Source organism: Leuresthes tenuis, unplaced genomic scaffold, assembly GCF_036924035.1.
Source record: "Leuresthes tenuis unplaced genomic scaffold, fLeuTen1.0.hap1 SCAF_16, whole genome shotgun sequence".
Classification (NCBI taxonomy): Eukaryota; Metazoa; Chordata; class Actinopteri; order Atheriniformes; family Atherinopsidae; genus Leuresthes; species Leuresthes tenuis.
The window spans coordinates 23,716,221-23,741,819 of NW_027325370.1; the positions used below are offsets into that span (position 1 = coordinate 23,716,221).

Below are 25,599 nucleotides of genomic sequence, written 5' to 3' on the forward strand. Positions count from 1 at the left end.
CAGTTGGCTTATTTCCCACATAGCTGTCATCTTAATAGTTTGTGTCCAATAGGGGGGACAGGAAGTAGCAGGAGAGGGTTATTAGCAAGGTCACCTTCATATTGTAATGTCCAATAAGAGCCATGCTCAGAAAACTGCAATATTTGTAGCCTTGAGAGAGACGATGAAATTTCGGCTGCTGCACTTAAGTGTTCTAAGGTTGTCCTTCTCGATCACCTTGGCAATGATATACTTTTGTAATTTTCTTCTGGTAATTGATGACTGTCCCCGTTGACTTAATTTTTGTGACGGGAGGCTATCATTTCTACTCTGCATGTTTCAATCCTCCCCAGTCCACTGAATGTCAAACTGTTAACGCGTCTCTACTGCCCTCTTGTGGTTTGTCAACATTTCTGTTTTTGGAACTGCAGAGAAATTAGGAACTTTTGGACCCACATTGCTGGTGTTGTGTAATCTGATTCTGTCACCAGAAGACACTTCATGATACATTCATTTGTTTTGTCTTGTCTTCTTTTCAACAAAGAAATACGTGAACTTTGGAGACACTTGTTTATTAGAAAGTAGGTTACTGAAAAAAACTACTAATAATGATCTGAACATAGCTTGAAATTCAAACACTTGATGATGAATTACAATTTGAGACTAATGCTCAAAATCAGAAGCCATGAAAAAAAAAATCAAAATATCGGCATACTTCTAGTCTAGACATGAGAAAAAAATAATATCAAAAACGTATAAAAATTATTTTATGACTGTTCTTACAAGCTTCACAGAAACAGTATAGTCACACAGTTATTAATCTCTCGCTCAATTTCTGCAGCGCTAAGTAAGGGTAGTTTCCAGGTAGCACCTTCATGATTCAATTTTAATATTCTGCTATGATTGCAGTCACAATTAGCTGCCTTTTTTGTTTTCATTGCATAATGTAAGCTATCTAAAATAATCCCATTTCAGTGCTGGTTTAAAACCTTTGCATGTTGTGGCGGAACCCCACTACACCTGCAAAATACCTACCCCTTAAACATTGATTGTCCATTTAAACTTAACTAATGCAAAGGGAAGGTGTCCCCTCGTTTCACATCTGCCTCCATCTCTAAACTCTGAGTTGGCTCTGGCCGTGAGATGCAGTTTTTTAGTTCACCTTTCAGCTCAAACAGCTGCTGAGCATGGCTGGAGAGAGTCCCATTGATCTGCAGGAGAAGGCCGCTCGATTGTCTCTCCAGCTCCTCCCTGATTCTCTCCAGGTCCTCTGCCAAGTAATTCAGGCCCTTACACTGGTCCTCCACACTGGCTACACGCCCTCCAACCTCAGTTACCTCTTTTTTGACCACCAGAGCCGTGCTCCGGCACCCTCGGACCTCGTCAGCTAGGCGCCTCTTCATCTCTTGCAGCTCACCTTTAAGTCGGGCCATTCTGCGTTCACCTGCACCAAGCATGGAAGCCTGATGTCCAACCAGCTGGACCACACCTTTTATTTGTTGAGCCAAACGAACCTCTCTCTCATGCCAGGAGCTGTTGGCTTTATCCACCTGGTGGACCACAGTAACCACAGAATCCTTGAGGCCTCTCAGGGTGTGGTTCACTGAGTGAACACTGAACTTGAGGACTGTTAGCTCTGCCTCAATCGGAGACTTTTCTTCTGCTTGTTGCTGTTGCTCCCTGAGCGTCAGTTTATTTAAGATGTTCTGCACTGTTACATTGAGACTGTTCAAATGGTTACTCTGCAAGTCCAGTACCTCCTTTATATTCTGCTCTACGAGCTGGTTTTCACTTGGCCCAGTAGAGTCTCCCTGGGTGGCAAATTTGTGAGGTGAGGAACAAGAAGAGGAGCAGAGAATCTCAAGGCTCTCAAGGTGTTTTTGCACCTTGTCCACATCCAGCTCAAGTTTTCCTCGAAGGGACTCCAGCTCTGTCTCCAGAGTTGGAACAGCATGACCCTCCAGCAATGCAGGGGTGGTGGCGTTGCCCAGCTCCTCTAAAGCTGTCAGTAAACGGCCCTCTATTGCTCGCAGCCTACCCTCTATCCTGGCCTCCAAGCCCTGTCCTGTCACAGCGTTGTCTAGGACACCCTTCCTCCTCTCAGACTCATCACTTTTAATCTGTCCAGTCAGGTTGAGCTTGGCCTCTACATATCCTAGACGGCCCTCCAGCATTCCCTCTATGTGGTCCTTGTGACCACCAAGCTCCACCCTTAGGTGCCCCTGCGACTTGTTGAGGCTTGCCACCGATGTTTCCAGCTGCTTTACTCTTTCTGCTAGTTCACCCATTCTCCCACAGCAGCTCTCTGTGGCCTTTAAACCATGGACCTGTGCCTGGAAGTTGACCAGCTCAGATCTCAGTTTTGATGTACTGTCTTCCAGAGTGCTTGTCATCTGCTGCTGCTGCTCATGCTGCTCCCTCTGGCACAGACGGCGCTCCTCTCCTGCTTTCTCCTTGCACCGTTCCTCTGCGGTCTCTACACGCTTCTCCAGCCCACCAAGAATTTCTGTCCTGGCAGCACTTAGTTTGGCATCCATCAAATTCTCCATAGCTCCCACAAGATCGCCAGTGGAGTCTGATGCTGCTCCCACTCCATTCAAAATCTTCTTCAGTACTCCATCATGTCCCATCACTGTTGCTTTGAGCTCCTGTAGCTCTGCTGTCTTGGCTTGCAGCTCTGCCCTGAGCTCCTCTACCCTTCCATTCAGTTGTGTGAGGCCTGGAAACACATGGCTGCCATCTAGACCTTCTGTGTCAGGGTGCCCCCCAGGAATTTCAACAAACCCTACAGTAGATGGGTTAGAGACTGTAGCTGGAGCAGGAACAGGACTAGGACCAGGGGCAGCAGAAAGCAGAGCTGACAGCATCCTGTTGGCATCCTCTCTTAGCGAGGCTCTTAGGCTATCCTCCAGTCCAGTCACAGTTCCCCTCAGTGTCTCCAGACCCTGGCTTAGACGACGCACATCCTCCTCAATGCGATATATTTGTTCCTCTGTCTCACTGTTGAGAGCTTGGCCCGAAAAGAGAAAGAAAGGCTTTTAAAAGTCAGACAAAGTACACAAAGTAAAACTCTTGTTGGTACAGTTTGAATCCAGGTTAAATGTAAAAATGTGAACTAGTTTTTTATCTGTTTGTGAAGAAACTTGGAGTACTATCAGTTTTGATAAATAAAGAATCCATTTATTATACAGGTTCTTGGAAGGCACTCACTTATGGTGTCCCCTTCATGGTGGTCTTCACCAGATTGAGGAGCAAGGATTTCCTCTGCCATAATTTCTTCAGGTCCTTGGCTGTGCTCGTGTTCATGTTCATGTTCCTGGTCGGTGTCTGTGAGATGTGGCTCCTGATGCTCTGATACTGGCTCCAGTTCAGATGGATAAGGCTCAAAAGAGCTGTCTGGATAGGAAGATCTAGGAGACCCAAAGTGAGGCATTGGGAGGGAGTTAAAGCTGCCAGTAGGAGGCCTTTCTGGCTGACTCCATGGGCTGGCTTTCACAGCGCTATTAATAGGAGGGCCTTTGAATGTTGGACCTTTAAACATGGGTCCTTTGCGCTGTGGTCCCTTAAACTGTGGGCCTTTCATTGGTGGACCCTTGAATGGTGGCATCATTCTCATTGGATGCTGGTAAACTGGATGCGCCTCCATGCACTCATAACCAGAATACCCAGGACAACAACGCCACTCCAGCTCTGTGACTGTTTTATGTGCCACCTTGTAAATTGGCTTGTACAGCAGACGATACCTAAGGGAAACACCCAGTTATTAGTCGCTGATAAATGCTTGCCCCAAGCATTATGTATTGTGAAGTGATGCGGTTTAAAATTTATAAAGACGAGCTGTTTACTCACAAAAGAGTTGGACATTTTTGGCCCCACGAACACTTGTTGTACTCAGCTTTTACATATGGAGCTGCCCCATCTTGCATAGTGAAAGACACTGTCTTTTCTATGACGTAGGCACAGTGATTCCTTTCAGAGTACACATAAAAGATGACAAATGAGAAATCAAATTTACAGCTTCCGATAGAAATGCAATGTAAATTGACATTTAATGTGGTGTAGGACATAATAGAGGAACAGCACTTACTTGTGTCTGCTGGTGGGTTTCCCTTGTTCATGGTGTGGACTGAGCCCAGGTTTATACTGATGGAACTGGAATGGTCTGTAAAACTTTGTTTCAACAGACAAAAACAAAGAGATGAACACAAAGAGACATACAGCCATTGCAGAATGCATCGTTGGATATTCACTTGTTAAATAAAAAAATTGCCAAAAAGAGTCTTCCGTGCTGAGGGGCAGTTGAAGTATCACAGAAGAAAAAACAAGTATTCCTTTGGCCACCGTAAGCAGTTCCCTAAATATTCCACTCCGTTTGTTTGGAATAAAGTCTTTAATTGACAAAACAGTATATTTTTAAAACATACTAAATGACCTCAAAAGTTGCAACAGAAAAGAACTGAGTAGTCTCTGCAGCAGAAATTCATTGGACTGCGCTTTTGAGCAGAATGTCACCCTGCGGATGTTGAGCTTGATGCTGGCTCTGGGTGCGGTGGACTCTGTTCGAGTGACAACAGTCCACTGTGAGTTTGAAGGACTTCACACAAGTAATAGGGCCCCACTGGCCCCATTTGCATGTCTCCTCCTACACAGTCTGCTCAAAGTAACACCAGAGTGACACTGCAGGAGAGAGGAGAACCCTCATCATCACTTAGAGTTATACCGATGGTGCTTATGCTATTCAACTTACTAGAAATGTATTACTATACATTTAATCTGAAGACTGCTTCTACCAATCAAGGCTAAAGCTGAAGCCACATGAGCTGTTTTCCCCTGGTGATGTCATGTCAAATCAATGGGGAAATGGCACCTCTTGAGGGAAAAACAGCAAACCTTGTTTCCAAAAAAAGTAATGTGGGATGTATTTGACATGCAGATATTTGTTTTCTTCACACTCTTTGGGGTGTGTAGAAAACTTGCCCTGGGCAGCCATGTCTCAGTGGGTCAGGTGTATGAGCAGCATGCTTGCTTTTTTAAATTTGGCTCACACATTCTGTTCCGTGAGCTACCATAGATGAGAACAGTTACTTTTTAAAAAAATTTTTTTTTTTTTAGTAATGCCGTGTAGTATCCACATCATCCTCTGTGGATATCTTCAGCTTCTAATGTCACCAAACTGTCTAAAAAAAAAAAGATTTTGCCTATCTTTTCACATATCTTTATTAAGATATTTTCATGATGTGAGACACGGTATAGCAAACAAAGAAGAACATTTTTAGCTTTGAGAAGCTTGAAGTAGAAGATATTTTGTCATTTAGTAGTCTGCAGTATCATATTGAATGAATCTAAATTGGTCAAACATGTCTTCTGCCTGCCAGACTGACTGAACTGTTATGACAGTGTTGAGGGTTTGTGTAGGCTTGGCACACTGTGCAGTGAAATCTGTGAAACATCTTTTTAACTTCACACGTGCGCACCAACACACTTTAAACCCCAACTTAACAGCAAACCTCCAGGAAAGGGAGCAAACAAAAACAAATACCCTGTGTTAAAATCCGTGGCAGTGCACACCCATGCCTGAGTGCTGTGCTCCACAAGCCCACACATTCACTCACAACACAGGCCTTTGTACAGTTTTATTTCACCACCCTGAGTATAGAAACGTGTCAGGCAGCCTGATTGTTCCACACTGGAGTCTCTTTCTACTTTAAGGCCTGTTAGATGAAGCCACTTTCAGTGAATAGTAGTCACCATAATCAAATGACTGTAGACTTTTCCCAATAATTTGAAATAGAAAACATGGAATCTACAGCGCCACCATTGGTGGCCAACCTGAACAGGTTTGAATGAAATCAAAGCCCAGAAATGAAACACGGATTCCCTGCTTGACTTGCTTTTCACTTGTCATGTCCTGAAGTTCAATCTCATTAAGGAATGCAGGGCTGCATTATGACATCTATGCCATTTATTTATGGATGTAAGTGTTCTCTGTGAAACAATGTTTTTGGTGACCCGGTGACATTGCAGCCAATGCGCAGAATAGAGCTGCTGAGACAATGAAAACAGTATGGCAAACAAATACCTTAAAATACAAATATTTTTTTATTCACAAGACTAGTGCAGTGGTATGTAACAGTACCAGAATTTATATGGACAAAATACTTCAAAAGGATTGTCTGTCTGACTCTTACTCCCTGCTTCTGGTTTGTTTGACTTGTTTTAGAGTCAGAATCATTTCCTGCCTGCTGTTTGTACCAGATCACACCTTTTCCCACCTAGAAACACCTAAATCAATTCAGATGCACAACAGTGTGTGTCTTTATTGCATATTCTCCATGAGCACTTTTGCCCTCTTGACATACAAACAGGCTCTCATTGTGTCACGGGAAACGTGCTGCAGAACACACAGTGTCCAGGCTCGGATCGCAGCTCTGGTGCTGTGAAACAAGTGCAGCTTTATTTTGCAGGATGGTGGCGGCTCCACCCTGGGTTTTCCTTGAATGGCATCACACAGTTTCAACTGTTGTAGCTTCAACTCACCTGCCCGTCATAATGCTTATGTCAGACTGTAGCTGTTTGAGGCCTTCTCAACATAGCTACTTTATGAACAGGGTGAGGCCCGGTTAACCGGCAAGCCCATTAAAAAGTTAAAAACAGGAGTCTGTGCAGCAGATGGGGAACTATTTTTGTTTATCTCTGTTTCTTTGCATCTATTTGGTTTTAACACCAAGGGTCCAAATTCTGAGCTGACTTGTAAATGTCTTTATCTTTGTCATTAGACTAAGTCAAAAAGTTTCTGGAATAGAATGTGTCTTTTGTAGCTCTTTCCCAACTATACTAGCAAGCTGTTAAGTTTGTACTTGGTCCAAAGAGTAAAAAAGATATATACATGTGTTTTTTGTTGTTGTTGTTTACAAAAATGTCTAAATACTTTTTAGAAAAGAGAAAAAATTCTCCAGGCTTTTAATCAGTGCCTTTATGTTTGTATTCACCAGGATTGCTGGACTGCTTAATCAAGTTTTTAGCCTTATATATTTTCTATTACAACACACAGGAGCAATATTAGCCATCAGTGCCATGGCTGAGGACTTCTGCTTTGTATCTGATTTGAATCGGCTGTGTGGAAACGTTAGCACAGGTTAGGCGGATAACGCAACAAAGGCAAGGCCGAGCAAGGGGCAAGCAGGGAACTTGCTGGCTTGGTCCTAGTTGAATATGAGCTAAATGTGGAAAACGCTAGCTCTGGGAGCACCATGCTAGCACAGAAGCTAGCTGAGCTAACTCTCAGCTGAGCACGACCTGAAACTTGCTCAACACTGAAGCTGCCAGCTCTGGAAGAACCAAGCTAAATAGCTTCCAGACAGCTTGTGGCCTTTCTAACAGTTTAAAAGTCAAAGTCAAAGTCAAATTTATTTGTGTAGCACATTTTATGTACAAAACAATTCAAAGTGCTTTACATAAAATAAAAGCTCTGCAGCAGGGAACGGAAGAAGCATTAGAAATATGTAAAATAATATAAAAAGAAACAAATAAAATAATTAAAATGAATTGAAATTTATAAAAACAATCAACAGTCTTGATAAGTTAAAATATACTGTGCAGATTTCATGCATGAGAAAAGAAATGTTTTTAACCTGGATTTAAAAATGTCTACATTTGGTGACAGTTTAATCTCCACTGGCAGTTGTTCCATTTGTTTGCAGCATAACAGCTAAACGCTGCTTCTCCGTTTTTATTCTGGACTCTGGACTGGACCAGCTGACCTGAGTACTTGGATCTAAGAGCTCTGCTGGGTTTATATTCTCTGAACATATCACATAACATATCAGATGTATTTTGGGCCTAAACCGTTCTGGGATTTGTAAACCATCAGTAGGCTTTTAAAATCTACTATGTGACTGACTGGAAGCCAGTGTAAAGATTTTAAAACTGGTGTGATGTGTTCAGATCTCTTAGTCCTGGTTAAAACTCTGGCAGCAGCGTTCTGGATGAGCTGCAGATGTTTCATGCTCCTTTTGGGAAGTCCAGTTAAAAGACCATTACAGTAATCAAATCTACTGGAGATGAATACATGGATGAGTTTCTCCTAGTCTTTTTGGGAGAAAAAAACTTTAATTTTGTTGATGTTTCTGAGTTGGTAAAAAGCTGCCTTGTGACAGCTTTGATGTGGCTACTGAAAGTCAGATCTGAGTCTATCAACACTCCAAGGTTACGAACTTGGTCAGTGATTGTAAGTCTTTTTACCAATGCTGACCCTCTTCTCTTTGCTACCAAACAGAATGATCTCAGTTTTGTCTTTATTTAATTGTAGAAAATTCTGTCTCATCCAGGTGTTTATTTCCTCCAGACACTGACACAGTACATCTGCTTGGCTGCAGTCATCTGGTGACAGAGACACATAAAGTTGTGTATCATCTGCATAACTGTGATAATTGATGTTAAGATAAGTTCTGCAATATCTGACCCAAAGGGATCATGTACAAGCTAAACAGAAGAGGTCCAAGAATTGACCCCTGGGGGATTCCACAAGTCATGGCCACTCGGTCAGATTCATAACTGCCAATTGTAACAAAAAAACTCCGGCCTTCTAAATAGGACCTGAACCAGTTAAGGACCGCTCCAGAAAGTCCAACCCAGTTTTCCAGCCTGTGCTTCTGCTGTGTACCGTTAACCAGAGAGTACTACTGGGGTCGTTGGCGGCCTCTGACAGACCAAGTTCCTTAAGTTAGCCATTCTTGGTTTGTTGAAGGCATGGAAAGTGAATCCATTATAATTATGATGACCTTGACCTCTTTCTACTTTTCTACTACTCTACTTTTCTGGGATTTTCTTTTTTGTTTCAAAGCCATGTCAAGTATTTGGATAAATTTGTGGTGGAATTACCCCAGTATTACAACTGGTTATTGATTAGCAGCAACAGGAAAGGCTGGTGTCAGCTGGTGCTCGATGGAGTTGTGGACAGATTAGCATTTTCATAAAGGGATGATGTAGTTATATCCCAAGCAGTTTCAAACATTTTGTGTTGCAGCAGTAGAGGATTCATAACTGTCAGGGTCTGACTTTAAAGTTGTATCTGCTTCGCTTCATTGTTTGTTTTAAAGTGGCCTCTTGTATGTTCACAGCAATGTAAAAAAAGCAAACATCACAAACCTGACACTTGTTTCCTGTTTTGTTAGACCCCTCAAAGAATGTTCTGTATCCCCACATCTAGATCAGGATATTTTTGGGTGAACCCTTTTTCATTTTACACTTGTAGAAACAAGTTCCTTCAGAACCATTAAATTTGCCAGTCATTTCTACAAATGTTGGCCCGAGCAAACCTCATTTTGTGGCCACATGGCCTGCCGGGGGGGCATGGCACACTTCATGTTGCCAAAGAGGTTAACTGTGTTTGTTGTTCCCAGACACATGGCAGTGTGTACACATCTGGAGATAGTTAGTGCACACTCACACACATTTCCAGAGGGATGGTCCACAGTAGGAAAACATTTACCCAAACTGGCTCCCGAAGCCTTCACTTTTCCAGTGTGTCACAGGGCCATCACAGAGACAAACAACCCACACATGCACAGGGGAGAACATGCAAACCATACACAGAGAGAAACACGGAACCTTCTTGCTATGAAGCAAAGGTGCTAATCACCACACCACCATGCAGCATCCATGTTAATTTAGTCACTCAAACTGCAGCAATAACAGAGAAGCGTCATATACTTCAAGTTTAAAATGCTTAAGTCTACGCGTATCATTGCGTTATACTATAGACTGACTAGAGCTAAGATGATTAGTAGATTAACCCAGTTTAGATTGATAGGAATCAGTGCACAAATCAAAAACTACTCCCCCCAATGCCAAAAGAGTTGGTGTAAAAAAGTGCAAAATAATAACGACATGTAGTGATTTGCAAATCTCACAAATCAATATGTCATTCCCAATAGAAAAATAGAATCAATAGCAAACATACTAAATAATGAAAGTGGGCACATCTTGTCAACAGAGCAGGACACAAACAGCCCCCCAGAACAAGTTGCACAGAATGATCTGTCTGGTGTGTAATTGTTAGGTTCTTCTTCTTTTTTAAATTAAAGCGTAAAAGACATACTATTTTCACTTGTTTATATAACATATGGCTTTCTTGTTAACAGGGAATGTATTTACCTAACTATATATTGTGCTTTCATCGTTCAGGAATTTTGGAATTGACAAGTGTTTGGCTGCAGTTTTGTTTTTAAAACACCACAAATTACATGAGAGTCCTCAAAACCAACAACCCAGCACCGAGGAGTGTCACCACATTCAAACTAAGACTGCCCCCTTGTGTCAACTAACCCCCATGAACTACCAGGCAGCTTAGTTTCTTTCTTGTCTTTCTAATGACATTTCACAGATGAACGGTTTATAGGTAGCCAAGCTGTACCTTATGTCCACAGTGTGACATAAACTAGGTCAGGTTTTCTTTATCTGCTGGAAATAACCATAAAACCAATCCCTGGAAAAGAATTACTCAGTCAAATTTTATAACAAAAGGTAGTTGCTCCGTGTCAACCTCAGATGTATTCTATTAATATTTTAGGCTCTTTGATGTTCTCTCTTGTGGGAACTAATAATTCCAGCCCCCTCTTTCATCTTTTCACGCTCTAACCAGGCCAAACGTGCCACGCTTAAAGTTTAAGAGGGGCCCAATGCCGTAGTGTCAGTTACCTCAGAAGTGTCTGCAGAGGCTTCTCATGCACACGCCCCGCCAATTAAACCCAAACCAGTCAGTTGTGTTTACAGTCTTCAGAGCACTTTCTGGTCTAACTGAGATTATTTGCGACGTGTTTCTGTGATTTATTGTTTATAAAAATAAAAAAAAAGGCAGCAGTCATTAACAGTCGTACGTTCTCTGGTCATTTAAACGTCATCAGCTTGTGTGCAATCATTTCAAGTACACGTTTTCCACATGATGCAATATTAAAAGCAGCAGGGGGCTCTGCCTTAGATCCCTTCTTAAAAACGTTTGAATTCTGATAAAGTCACATCAGGACACACATGATTTATCACAAAACGCCTTACTGTTGTTGATGCTCTGTAAGTAGAGGAAATGAACCTCAAGGCACCGAAGAGTTGTGTGGGCCCTTATTTCCCTCATCGTAAAACTACTATTATTCCAAACATGACCGTTCAGAACTTTTTTTTTAAAGGCTAAAGAAACCACTTAAAGGACATTTTTAAAAAAGATTTTTATCACTGATTCAGACTGATTCATTATGTCTCTACATATAAGCTGAATAAGATTTTTCTCCCAATTAAACATTTCACACAGAGAATGAGCAGTTTGTTTGAACATCAGTCTAGACTTCACTAGAGGGCAGTGCATCCCTTCTTCTCCTCTCCAACACCATGCAAACCCCTGTTTAATGTTTTGAGCCTAATGAGCATTAAGGTTATCATATTTCTGTATCTATTCTATATTCGGGCGCCTCTTTTGTACCACTTCAAGTGGAACATCTGACATTTGCTTTGTGTTACCCCACTTTGTCTCTTCCTGTGGTAAAATGTATCAAATATTAATGTAACATTACAACGTAAGGCTGCATCTCGTCCTCCTCCATGCAGTTCATGTCTTGTGCAAAGAACTCAAGTAGTTTTGAGACAGTTGTACTTTACTTGAGTGGTCTTATTCTAAACCTATATTTCTACTCCACTGCATTTCAGAAAAATATCATTCATACATATACTGTCCATCCATCTACCTGCTCTGGGTTGGATGCTGATGCTTGTTCCTGCTGCCATTTGGTGAGAGGGAGGGTGCAGCGTGGACGGGTCTCCAAACCATCCCACGGCCTCCACAGAGAACATACAACTATGCATACTTGGTCAGCCTTCACTCATGCAATGGTCAATTGACAGTCACTGATTAATGATATATGAATGTCTCTGTGATGTTGGAGAAAACCATATGGTGTCATATAAAACTATATTAGTCACAGGGGCCAAAGCAGCTGTTTTACTATACTACTGCAGCTACATTTGATGCTCAGTTCTGCTGCAGTCACGTAGGATTTTTCATGTTGCCTTTTGTTTTGAATTGCTATTCTGATTGGATTACCCATGCCTTGTCGCTTGCCAACTGTTAAAAAGTTCAAGCTGAATCTGTCAAAGTGTGTGTAAATAGAGCAGAGATGGAACGAAGGTCGATTATCAAATGCCCAATAGCTCTGAGCTCCAAGTGGCAGTTAAGGTGGCCATTCCGTACGACTCTGACCGAAATTCACTGTAACTTTGTCTCGGAACTGCTGCTTTTCATGAAACAGCGGTAACTCCCAGTGGCACGATTTTGCAGCCATTAGCACATCAAGGCATCCTCAAGCACACGAGTGTGAACACTGAGGCGAGTTGCAAACAGAGTTCCTTTTGGTTTTCTGTGAAAATCATCTCTTTTTTGTGTTGGAGTCTGTGGGACAGTTGGGTGTTTTGCTGTCACTTGAGGGCTCTTCACAGGAAAAAGTGGAACCGTGTTGACTTGGAGATCTGCTTTGTGAGAGGTAAAAACAAATTTTCTTGTCTTTTGATGAAAAAGATTGTGTCTGCAGAATAGAAAATGTGGTGCCCAGCAGCAAATTCAAGACTAAACTTATAATTGATGGCATTTCTTTTTTTAAAAAAAGAATCCAGTAATCCCACCAAACAGACAGGCCATCTGACCAAATGTGGTCAAGAAAAGGCAGGTGAGTGCAAGCAAAGTGCTCAGTGACATCTGTCCTGTAGCTCCTCTGCACTAAGCTCACAAAGAGGGTTCATCAGTGAGGGTGTGTATAGAGCTCCCTTTCTTTAAGAAAAGGCAAAAAGAGAATCAGTGATGAGAAGCCTTTTTGATCCTGCTGTTTTCCCAGAGCCTCCACTAGCTGCGTTAATTACAGGGCCCGGGGCTGCACTTTTGAGCTCGCAGCGCTCACGCGTGCTCTTGAGAAAAATCCTGATTCTCACGACACAAATAACAAAAACAAACAAACAAAAAAAAAACAGATAGGCCCGCGCCCGACCGAGCCGGCGGAACCAGTCGGGCAGCTTCTCAGGGACATAACTCCCTGTCTCTCCAACAACTTTAGCTCGTACACAACCTCGGTCAGCGAAGAGACGCGAACAGCTTTCAAAGCCTTTTCCCAGTCTCCAACAGGAGAACGCGAGAGGATGTGGAGCGTCGCTGGACTTCACTGAAACTTTTTTTTATTTGGTCGGAGAACACCGAGCAGAGAGGAGGAGAGGTGGAGGCAGACTGAGTGTCGCTCACCGGAGACGATGGGAGACTTTTTCTAGAATCGGCATGGCTGTGGACGGTAGGAAGCTTCATATTTCATTGATCGTAATTAATTAGTTTATAGATGCATTCGTTTGTAATCGTCTACATTTCGTTTGAAATTCAAGCGCGCGCGGGTTGGTTATTCTCGCGCAATAGCGAACTCGCAAAACTAGTTAATCAGGTACGTAAATGGTTGCACCTAGTAACGAAACGTTGCTATTTTCAGAGTGTTGATGTTCAGACAGTGTGAGGTAATAACAGTCCAAGAGCAGTTAGAAACTAGGACATGTTTTTTTCTATTTTTGAAGAAGAAGAAAAAATACCCAGCAACTTTGAAGTCAAGATTATGGGTTTAGGGAGGTAAACAAAGAGGATGCACAGCGTCCGCTGATGGACAGTGACATGGTGCTGAAACCACCAGCAGTGTCATGGCGTCAATGTGCTGTGGTCACTTTTGTGGGTAACAGCTTCTCTAACAGCTTCTTTGGAAAGTACTTTTAAAGAGGACTTTTCAAAGTCAACGTACTTAAAACTTCACTAAAGAAGCGCTTTGATTCAGTGCATATATTCGACCTAATTACCACATTTAACGCACAGTGTCACAGTCAGGCGCCACTCTTAAATCTGTTTACCTGGGCTTGGCTTCGTGGAAGTGTTTTCCTTTTCTAACGCTGGCATTCAGTTAATGAGAACCATTTCCTCTCATTGAAGGAAAAACAAGAGGGAATCACAAGAGTGAAAGGCTCTTAGAAATGGCTTTAATGATGTATTTTACAAGAATGAAAGGGGCACGTTAGTGTTTACAGCATCAGCCTCGCTGAGAGGCGCTAAGGAGAGTTTATGTGTGCCGAGGAGAAAATGGCATACAGAGTTTTATTCGCGATAACCCGATGATGCTGGTATGCCTTAATGACTGGTTCAGCTTCCCAGTGGGAGATGTTGAATGACAGAGAGGAGAGGCACAAAGTTGGAAACATGAAGACATTCTTTCATCTCAAAAACTAATTCCCTCTGATGGGTCTCTCCTTCTGTCCTCTTTTCAAATTCTCTTAGTCAACTTAAGATATTGAAAATGCACATTAACAAACACAGCTACATGCGTTCATGTTTTTCGAACGCAGTGTGGAAATCTTTCCAGCCTGTTTCATGAATCCGTAATGACCCGTGGCTTTCTGCCAGAATCCGTGCCAGTAACAGCGTGTTTACTGTAGTTCCACACTCTTTAATTACTGGATGTTGTGAAGCCACCTGCTGTTGAGAGGGCTTGGATGTCTGCCTGCGGGCCTCCTCATAATGATGAGAAATTGGCTTGTCTCACTGCTCTGACATTTACCTACAAGCTTTTCACTTGGTAATTGTGTTACCTTAGCACGGGCTTCTTGGCCCTGCTAAGTGTTAACAGGGCAGGTATTTCATAATGACATCAACCCTGGATGACAGATGTCCAGACTACCTCAACTAAGGCTTTTGTTTTCACGTCAAGCAGATTCAAAGAGATTTTTGTTGAGCAGATGTTTTTTCTCTCTCACAGCATGTCTATCTGTCTGATTGTTAAACCTGCTGCCTTTTGCCTTTTCAGCTGCATCCAGTTTCAGCTTCTGCAGACCAGCTGTGGAGTACAGGGCTCTGCCTGAGGACTTCAAGCACCAGCTGAGTCGACGGACTGGTGGGAACCTAACCTGGCATGACGGGCGTGGACAGAAAACAGCAGGAGGCAGAACAGTAAAGCTTCTGCAGCAGCCGGGGACGGAGCCCCTGCAGGTACTGAGCACCTGAATGACGTCAGCCTTGCAAACAGCACAGCTGGCTCATGGCGAGATCACTCCCTCTGGTTTTTTTCTTTCTCCAGATTTAGGATGTGAGGGATATGATCCTTTCTGCTTCATTAAGTGTGATGATGTCAAACAAAGTGCAAACTGCAGTGCAGCTTGAAGTCAGATTGGAGCAGGTCTAAAGTCTTGTTCCAGTCGGAGTTGAGCTATCCCTTTCAGTGCAAACAAACTGCAAGCATTCATTTATTTCCATGGACCTTGTCCAAATGTTTAGGTGATTTTTGACTGTTTGTATGGGACGTTTAATCTTGATGGTGGTCCACATTAATTTGAGTCAGAGCATACAGAAATTTCTTAAAAATGATAGAGGATTAGGACAGTGGAGAACATTTTGATGGGCATGAACTTTAGCGAATAGAATTACCTCCACAGAGTCTGCAGAAGATGTCTCTGCTCTAAGAACAACTTTTACTTCAGGAGAATGTTGTCTGATGGAGGATTTCTTCGCCTGTTTGTCTGGTCGTTTGAACTCCAGTCATAATGTACATTACAACTGTGATGCCTTCAGGGCCCAGCGTATACACAAAATTGTTTACACAAATCCAGTCCCCCATAGTTAGCTTGTAAAAGCTTCACAAACTGTTGATAGACATTTTGTTGCCACTTTAGAAAAGCACAAACACATACTATTGTTTGTTTTCAAAAAGCAGGGGTTTACTTTCCAAATCTATAATTTAACTCCAGTCTTTCCAGAGCAGCTGCCTCTGCTGTCATTTGCTCTCACTCATGTTTTTTTGTGGAAACTAAACTCCTGCAATATTTCAGAAAGACTTTTCCTTTGGTGAGATTTCACTTGCAAATACAAGCACATTTACTTTGCCACATGCTGTTCATGCAGCTGTTCAGTCATTGAAAAATCCTGGTATTTTCCTTTTATCCCAACAGTCACCCTAACTGCATGCTTGATGGTGTTTGCTGTTGCTTTTTACTGTCTGTGATTCGAACACTGGCAACTTTTCTGGGACTCAAAGGTTAATCTTAAAGAGAGTTAGGCCCGACAGAGACCAGATGTTTAAAACTCGGTAAATATATGAACTAAATTAATTTCCACTTCACTATTTGCATGGCTTAAAGTGTGTGTAAGGAACATTTTCATTGTACATTTATTCGGCATCACTACCAGTATCTATGTAGGAAAAGATGCACGCATACACATGCTGTTTATACAACCACCCTCAGCTGGCGATGTCAAGCTAATGTCAGACATGAGTGAAAAGTATCTCTTTGTAGCACGTGCAGGGCCTGTTCTGCTCCAGTCAGGAATCCACAGTTTCCTAGCATACAGTAGCCCTTTTTCCACCTGTGTTGTTCCGGTGCTCGCTATTAGTTGTGCTCTTGCACTGCAATCCATCTGAAGAGAGTACCTCCTAAAAATGTTCCTCAATAAACCTAAAACATGTCCAGAATCAGGCTGCAGAGATCTATGGTGATAGTAGCTCTTAAGCAATGGGATATGTCCAACAGATTGTGTCTCTCGCCGACCCTGTCGCCACGGTTGTCGGACTGTGTTGAGATGAGCACATTCAGTTGTCAGTCTGAGGGCAAGAGTCCTCGGTTTGCTGGTTGTGTTTTTAATCCTCTTATTTTCCTGTTGTTTTTTGTTACAAAAACATTGGTTTGAATCTGCGAGTGTTGCTTGCTGTGCCACATACTATTATCCACAAGTACTATTTTCCACTGAAGTTCTATTGAGTATTTGCAAATAACATCCTTAGGTGTTAAGACCACCCTTCATCTATAAATGGCACTCAAAATAGTTTGGCAGCAGTGATCATAAATACTGGTCATTATTTGGAAATGCCAGTTGGCATTAAAAAGTGCATTTGCAAATGTCAAATAATGTTCCATTTTTCTTAAATAGACATGTGATAAGAAGACATCAGTTTGCAGAGACAAACACTTTGATCTGTGCAGATAAATTGACTCTCTGTTGTTTGGTCCTTTTATAGAAATTCAGAATACACTCTAGGAAGATGCAACCGTTATGTTGGAAGAGATAGTTTAGGTGACATAATGAAGCGGCTCTGTCGTGGCACTCTGGCTGTGGGAAAACAAATGGGTCCTTAGAAGTTCTAAAGTTGAATGAGCCCTGAACTAGAACCTGTTGAGTGTTTCTACAGCTCCTTACAAAAAACACTGAGATCTATGAAAGCCATAAATAATCTTTCTTTAATTAAAACCTCGTTTCAGCTTTCAGTTTGTTGTCATGACTGTTGCGGTTAAAACTAAAAAAAACGAGACCTGTTTGTGAAATCTGACTTTAGAGCTGTCAAAAACTCCTCTCCTGGAGACGATCAATGTGGCTCAGTGCAATTTTGCTTATACGTACACATGTGGACAAAATGGTTGGTACCCCTCTGTCAATGAAAGAAAGACCCAAAATGGTCACTGAAATAACTTGAAACTGACAAAAGTAATAACAAATAAAAAAATGACTGAAAATTAACCAATGAAAATCAAACTTTACTTTTGAATTGAGGTTCAACAGAATCATTTAAAAAAAAAAAAAAAAACTTAAGAAACCGGCCTGGACAATAATGATGGTACACCTAGAAAAGATTAAAAATAATTTGACCACAGGGACATGTTAAACTAAGGTGTGTCCTATAATTAGCATCACAGGTGTCTTCAAACTTGTAATCAGTCAGTCTGCCTATTTAAAGGGTGACAAGTAGTCACCGTGCTGTTTGGTGATATGGTGTCGACCACACAGAACATGGACCACAGGAGAGAGCTGTCTCAGGAGATTAGAAAGAAAATTAGAGACAGGCTTATTAAGGGTAAAGGCTATAAGACCATCTCCAAGTAGCTTGATGTTCCTGTGACTGCAGCTGCACATATTATTCAGAAGTTTATGGTCTACGGCGCTGTAGCCAACCTCCCTGGACGTGGCCCCAGGAGGAAAATTGATGACAAAATGAAGAGATGGATAATATAAATGGTAACCAAAGAGCCCAGAACAACCTCCAAAGAAATTAGAGGTGAACTCTAAGGTACATCAGTGTCAGATCGCAACATCCGTCGTTGTTTGAGCCAAAGTGAACTTCATGGGAGACGACCAAGTAGGACACCACTGTCAATGCATATTGCTGCAAAGCTTCTGGGAGAATTCCTTTGGACAGGTGAGACAAAATGAGCTTTTTGGCAAGGCACATCAGCTCTATGTTCACAGATACAAAAATGAAGCATACCAAGAAAAGAACACTGTCCCTACTGTGAAACATGGAGGAGGCTTGGTTATGTTCTGGGGCTGCTTTGCTGCATCTGGCACAGGGTGTCTTCAATCTGTGCAGCCTACAATGAAATCTCAAGACCGTCAAGGCATTCTGGAGAGAAATGTGCTGCCTAGTGTCAGCTTGGTCTCAGTTGCAGGTCATGGGTCTTCCAACAGGATATTGACCCAAAACATACAGCTAAAAACATTCAAGTATGACTAAGAGCAAAATATTGGATTATTCTGATGTGGTCTTCTATGAGCCCTGATCTAAAGCCTATTGAACATCTGTGGAAGGAGCTGAAACATGCCGTCTGGGGAAGGCACCCTTCAAACCTGAGACAACTGGAGCAGTTTGTCCATGAGGAGTGGGCCAAAATACCTGTTGACAGGTGCAGAAGTCTCAGTGACAGTTACAGAAATCGTGTGATTGCCTCAAAAGGTTGTGCAACAAAATATTACGTTAAGGGTACCGTCATATTTGTCCAGGCCTGTTTCTTAAGTTTGTTTTTTACAAAACGTGTTACCAACAATTATGTCCATGTGTGTATGTGCCACATATACCCAAAAAGAGTTCCTATCACCCGTTCCACAAGAAATGGTATTTCTCTCATTCAATGCCCATGTGCTCCGGTATATCTTGGCAAAATTCAAAAAGCATTTCAAACTTGTACACCAGAGCGAAGAAGCTGCATCCAAATTCAAGTTCAGCATAACTCAGGGGATTTGCACTTCAGGGAGTCTCAAGGAGAGTTTTTACACTTCAAACTCAAGAGTCTGAGATCAAACATGTTCTTTGATTTATACCATAATGTGCTCTCCTTTATTCAGACATTATCATAACTATGTGTTGAGATATATCGGGGATGTCCTTCCTCATTTATCTTATGATGACCAGCGTTGGTTGACTGTCCCACGGGATTTCCCTCTATGTTCAGATTTATCATGGATTTAGTTTTAATCCAACTTTGTATTTATGCTCTATTGTATATGATTTATGTTATGTTCATGTGTTGTTGATCAGGATAGTTTCAAAGTTTTAACAATTAATTGTAAACTGCTTATCCATTTTAAATGACCTATGACCCCGCCAGGAGCTTGTTAGTCCAATAGGACATGATGGTCTTCTACAAACATTTGTCGTGATGAAGACTGAAGTTGGATCTCAGCTGATCAATTAATAATCTCTGTGGCTTTGAGTACATGTTAGTATTTCCTTTTCTTTTTGTTGCCCTTCGCATGTTTTTAAAATGTGCATACGACTGCCTCCTGTTTTTTAGGCAAAGATTAGTTTGACCGTCTCCCATTTTTATTTCAACCACCAGCTGCTAAAAAGAAGAAAAATGTGTCAACATGAATGATTACACAGCTCCCACTGTTCAGCAGCTCTTCTTTTTGATATCAGTACAGAAAAGTCTGATGACAGTTTGGCAAATGCAGCCTGTAGTCATCCTTTATTGCAAATGGACACTTTGTTAACAGAGAATGAAAGTTGCTCCCTCCTCAGCGGGCTAGTGGGCTTTAACAGCCTTTTAGCTTGGCTTTAAATAGCGCAGATCTTCCAGTACTCACACTATGCTGCTGCTGCTGCACCATAGTGTGTGTTTACTGAGAGCAGAAAGAAAATTAATTTATTTAGAGACTCAATGCCCGATAGTATCCAGTCCGTCGTCATTGTTGTTGTAGGCTAATAAACAGCCTTCTTCATTTTCATCTTTTTGTGGGCAGCGTTGTTTTATCCGTGTCCATTAACCATTCTGTTCCAGTTCAAATGAAAGTTTCTTGTTATCTGATGCTGCATTGTCTGCTCACACAGTCAGTGTTGTCAACCGAGGCAGTCCATTTATGCTGTAAACTGGCCTCATTTAAAGCCCTCGGTTACAAGTCAGAGAGCCTGTGCCTTTGTCTTCTCCCTATGAAAGGCTCTTCAAAAGGCTGCTAGGAACTGAAGCTAAAGCTGCAAACATTGAACTGGGCTGGGCTGATAACGGAGTTATATGAAATGCTTTGTTTGCTTGCTCCCGTCCTCTTCGATACACATAATGTAGTGCTTAGTTTATTTTTGTCTCAAGAAACAAACTTAAGCTGTGTTGGTTGTTTGCACTGCAGGGTGTATTTCTGACTTCAACGGATGAGCTTTTCCTTTACATTTTGTACTCTTTGCTCTTCCTCTGTGCATCTTCCCTCTGCGACTTCTCTCTCTTAATCACTTAAAGCCCTAAATGATCAACAATGAAAACCAAACGTGCATCCAAAGTAGAAATTATACCACTAGGGATTTAGGGGATTGCACTGAAATGTGTACCCCGTCTGATTGATTTAAGTCTCTATGAACTGAGAAAAATGTTCACATCAAACAATGATGTGTAAATGACTGATGCAGTAATGTGTTTACTGCTGAAAAATATCACTATTTTGTGTGAGGATGCGTTCTTTTAAGCAGAAGTTTACATAAGCCATCGGGCTTTAGTGGATTACTGAAAAGAAAAAGCTATTGTGTTTACCTCATAAATGAGATCTGTTCACCGTGGTGAAAGTTGCAAATAAAAACAGATAAAATCAGATTTAGAGACTGCATTTGCACATTTTATTTGTCTTTAATTACTTCCTAAATCCCTATTAACTGCAAGTTGTGTTACAACAACAGTTGCTGCAGCATTCTCTTGAAATTGATGAGTGCTTGCCGTCATAGAAGACACATAAGTGCTAATTATAAGCGCTCAAACAATAATCAGCAGAGAAACGCAGACCTCAGAGTAGTCTGGGTTGCTCTTTCCATCAGCTTCACATGCATGTCAAAGGGAAGAGAGGAGTTCTCTTCTGCTAGCTTGTGTGCTGGTGGGCTTTCAGACCAACGAGAACCTCTCCCAGGGCAAAAGAATAAGTGAATAAAATGGAAAGCTTTTAACTGTCAAATAAAAGAACCTAAGACTGAGCAGCCTAATCAGTTAGATTAAAATGCACTTGTTTCATCTCTGTGTGACAGTTTCTGCCGCGTTTGGAATTATTTAAGGTCCGTCCTCTTTTTCTGTCTGCGACAGAGTGCAGCAGGGAAGAGACGGTTTCTACAGTTTATGATAACGACGACACTAAGTTCACTTGCAAACTGACAAATGTTGCTTCCCTAAAGGAAAGGGTTGTTTGAGGTACGCTTGTACGTAAGACTAACTAAAGCTTATAACACACAAAGCTTTGTTATATATAGTTGTTTACAGAAATGTATATGACAACATAAAGAAAATTTTAAAATTTAGTTGGATTTTAAGATTTTAAGAATTCTCTGTATGGATTAAAAGGCAACATGTAGTGGAGCGTCGTCACTATAGTCTAACATGTAAAGCAGGCTTACAGCAGACATCTTTCTCTGCTGACTCTTAACTGACTTTTAAACTCAAAACCAGCCTTTTTTATGTTGCATCAGAGAAAGTCTAGAGTTGGGGATGTGCTGAACCTACTAAATTTTTAAAACTGATTGACTCATCAAAGGCGCAGTTTGGATTACTCCTCCACAGTTTTACATCCTGTGCATCTTTAAGATTAAACAGTTGGATCTTGAGATCACACTATCCTGCATGTTGCTCTTTTTGTGCTATTGCTGTTTCAGCAGCTGCTGCATGTTCGCTGATCTTCCACACAACTTGGAGACTCGCATCCACTTTGTTTGATCTCTTTGCACATATGGCCATAATCATCCATGTGTGTTTAAATGAGTTTGGAACCTGCTGTAGCTGCCGTATAGGATTCATTTAATCACTTCTTCATGCGTACAATGCTTATAAACAGTATGTGCGCCTGTAGTGTTGGAAACAAACTGCTCAGTGTATGATCCGCCTGGCAGATGCTTCTGCAGTTCATGCAGAGATTGTACATAATGAACACTGAAGAAAAGCTGCTGTCTGTGGATTTGACCATATTGCTTTAGAGATCATCTTTTAATCTATAACATTTGTATAACATTTATGTAATTTCTACACAGGTATTGCCAGACATAAAAGAAGAAAACAGCATAAACATTAAAGGAAGGGTTTAATATGTTCGGGGGAGTTTTAGCCCATTTATCTATACAGAAAAGCTTCAGCTGTTTTGAATGTTGGAGGCTTTCTTCATGTGAACTTTTCACTTCAGGACTTTCTAAAAGATTTCAATTTGATTAAGATCAGGACTTTGATCCGGCCATTCTGAAACAAAAACTTTATTTTTCATTAAGCATTAGTCAAATAATTCAGTTAACAGATGAATTTGATTACATTTTCCTATAGAATTTGTTAGTATCATTTTCTTATGGTTCTGTCAAAAATGTGTCCTGACTCAGGTTATCTAAATAATCACGCGTAGGATAAGGGGGTATTTTAATGTTATCATTGTTGTGCTATTTCATTAGTGTCTGGCTGACTTAATAACATTAGTATTGGTTGCACAAAAATATACAGCTCAGTCTTTCTAAAACAAAATTGGTCAAATAAACTTGGAAGTCTTGTTTGTAACTAACCAATGTGAGGGTCCAGATGCACAAAACCATGTTGTCCTGAGGCTGCCATGTGTTGGCTGACTCACTTAATCTGTACATTTCACTTTTTCTTTTTACCCTTTTGGGTCCCTTTGCTCTGAACGCAGAGCTTGTTCCATCCTGTTTGTTTTGTTTATGATGTCACTACCCAAGATAACCAAATTAATCCGACTTAATTCTCTCTACTTCAGCGAGTGTCTCAGTTTTGCATTCAGTAAAATCACATTTCTTCTTTGCTGTTGCTTTCTTTATGTTTATTTGTTTATGGTGAAAACAAGGACTATATTTATTTATATGCAAGTGATAGTTTTTTTTTCTTTTCTCTCCCATTCATAGCTAAAGATGGGAGTGAAATCTCTTACAATTACTATCCATGATGATTGTGGGATTTGTAAAAGAGAACTATACTTATCCACAGCTTTGTTAAATCTATTGAATAAAAAATGCATATGAACCTATCTGTCAAAGTCATGACACAGTTTTTTGCATCTCACCCCATGACTAAACTTAGCTCAACCAGGAGAAGTCATGCACACAGCCCCAACAAATCCACAAACAGTCATTTACTTTATTTACCTTTGGACTGAGCTGGGCTTGGATAGCAGTTTCCCACAAATTCAGCCTTCATGTCAGGCTAAGATATCTGTTGGCTCTAACTTGATATTCATTACAAAATCATGTCTGCGCTTGACGAAAAAAATGAGAGAGCATGTCAAAAATGCTAAATTCTTCCTTTCGTGCATATTCACATCTCTGTTTTCCTTTGTGCTTGTGTGTTTATCTGCAGTATCGCAGCGACAGTTATGGGATATATCACACGAGCCCAACACAGCCCAGCCTGATACGCCCCGTTGTGCTCTGGTCACAGCAAGATGTTTGTAAATGGCTGAAGAAACACTGTCCTCACAACTATCTGTCTTACGTGGAGGCGTTCTCCCAGCATGCCATCACAGGTCATTGTGCATCTTCAGTGTCCTGAAAGTGGATTAGAGGCTTGAGAGTGAAAGTGATTTTTGAGCCCTGCGCTTTCATGTTACAGGTCGTGCGTTATTGCGACTGAATGGGGAGAAGCTGGAGAGGATGGGCTTAGTGCAAGAGACGCTTCGACAGGAGCTTCTGCAACAGGTGCTGCAGCTCCAGGTGCAGGAGGAGGGACGCAACCTGCAGCTCCTCAGCAGAGGTGAACGAGTGCTGTTCATCAGATCTCAGCTATTTTCACACATGCACTGCAGCTGGGAGATGTTGAGGAGCTGTGGCATCGTGTGAGAATGCAAATGTTAGCAGAATTTGCTTGGGAATCCATGTGGAGATATTCCAGCCAGTTCCCAAGTAACATCTCTGAAACATCAGTGATATGTGTGAATGTAGCAGTTAATCCTCTGAAACATTTACTGAGTGTGAGCTGCAAATATTTTCTGCTTCTGCTTCTGCTGACCTGAATGTTGCTTTCCAGGCGCTTGTGCATACTTTCAAGTACACATGATATTGATATAAAAACTCAAACAGTGTGCTATTCTCTATGTGTTGTTAAGATAAAATAAATTCAACAGTGTACTTTTCTCTTCATGTCGTGTGTGTTGTGGACAGATGCTCCGCTGCACCCCCTGCTTGTTGTTTTCAGAAGTGGGAACGCATCTCCACCACACAATCCCCCACTGTGAAGCCCACATGTGAACCGAACCTTTGATTAAAAGTCTGGATCAGACTGTCTACACGTTGCCCAGAAAATCTCCAGTGTTGATGTGTAAAACCCGCTCTTGACTTTGATGGAAAACTAAAGCCTTTTTTTACTAAAGGATTTTTGTTTTGTTGTGATCAATATCGCATTTATCTGAACGTATCCACATTACCAAGGAGCGTGTGGAGAGCAACACACAGATCAGCAGAAAGTCAAATGAAGTATTTGCACATCCTCTTGCCCAATAAACGCTCCAGAATGCAGCTATGCTCACACTTTGTTTCACCTGCTGATCTTCTACAGATTTTTTCCGGGGGCTTAGAGTAAAATTGCAGCAAGAAAGTTGGAGCAAATGCCACAGACTTCAGAGCATGTGTGAAAATGGCTTTTGACCTTTTAGATGTCAATTTCTGGCAGAGTTAGTTTTTTTTAGATAATTTTTTTATGGTTTCCAATTAGAACTGGTACTTTCACTTCAGGCTTCTTCAGTGGATTAAAGGGGATGGAGGTGCTGGATGTGATTCTTTAACAAGGTTTAATGCAGTTCAGTGCATTCAGGGTGCTGTTTTTGAATATATTATCTTAGATATTTCAAATTGTTATGACAATGCAAAGAGTTATCTTCTCCTGGAACTATCCACATGAAATGTAATACATGTATAGCATAAACTGTGAAGTCTTTGCTTTAAAAGGTCAGTATTAAAAGTCAGTATTAATCTCTTTTCTTTTACAGGTTCTTTTGGAAAGATCTCATAGCTGGAAAAAGTGTACGCAGTGGAATTGAAGGATAAATGATTTAAAAACTCCATTGTGAAACACATCTGTGGAATGAAAACATCCAGCCAGCAACAGTTAATGTTATTAACTGGACATTGGCAGATTTCGTTCTGCGCCTAAGTGATCAACAGACGTCTGTAGGAGTGACTGTGATGAGAAGGCATCATGACAATCTGATTGGTCCAGTCGTTGTTCTGTTCTGAGCTTAATTATTTCTGTTATTGTCCTCTTGCTTTGTATTTGAATTTTTTTATGTCATAAGAATAAAGATATTAAGCAGCGCTACTTTTTTCCCCCTTAAATTATTCATTCATTTATCTGTGGTCAGTGTTT

General features: G+C 41.3%; 2 protein-coding genes across 2 annotated transcripts; one reads left to right on the plus strand and one right to left on the minus strand.

Moving 5' to 3' along the window:
* Nucleotides 1–572: 572 nt before the first annotated feature.
* Nucleotides 573–4,543, minus strand: emilin3a (elastin microfibril interfacer 3a). The gene is made up of 4 exons (XM_072367762.1): nt 4,067–4,543; nt 3,829–3,948; nt 3,190–3,722; nt 573–2,989 (listed from the first exon to the last, which is right to left on the minus strand). Exons 1-4 carry the CDS (start codon nt 4,213–4,215, stop codon nt 1,047–1,049), a joined length of 2,745 nt encoding a protein of 914 aa, XP_072223863.1. The 5' UTR covers nt 4,216–4,543; the 3' UTR covers nt 573–1,046.
* An 8,425-nt stretch (nt 4,544–12,968) lies between these two features.
* samd10a (sterile alpha motif domain containing 10a) lies at nt 12,969–25,530 on the plus strand. Its single transcript, XM_072367433.1, has 5 exons — nt 12,969–13,295; nt 14,838–15,019; nt 23,599–23,764; nt 23,851–23,991; nt 25,223–25,530. Exons 1-5 carry the CDS (start codon nt 13,283–13,285, stop codon nt 25,243–25,245), a joined length of 525 nt encoding a protein of 174 aa, XP_072223534.1. The 5' UTR covers nt 12,969–13,282; the 3' UTR covers nt 25,246–25,530.
* The last annotated feature ends 69 nt before the right edge of the window (nt 25,531–25,599 follow it).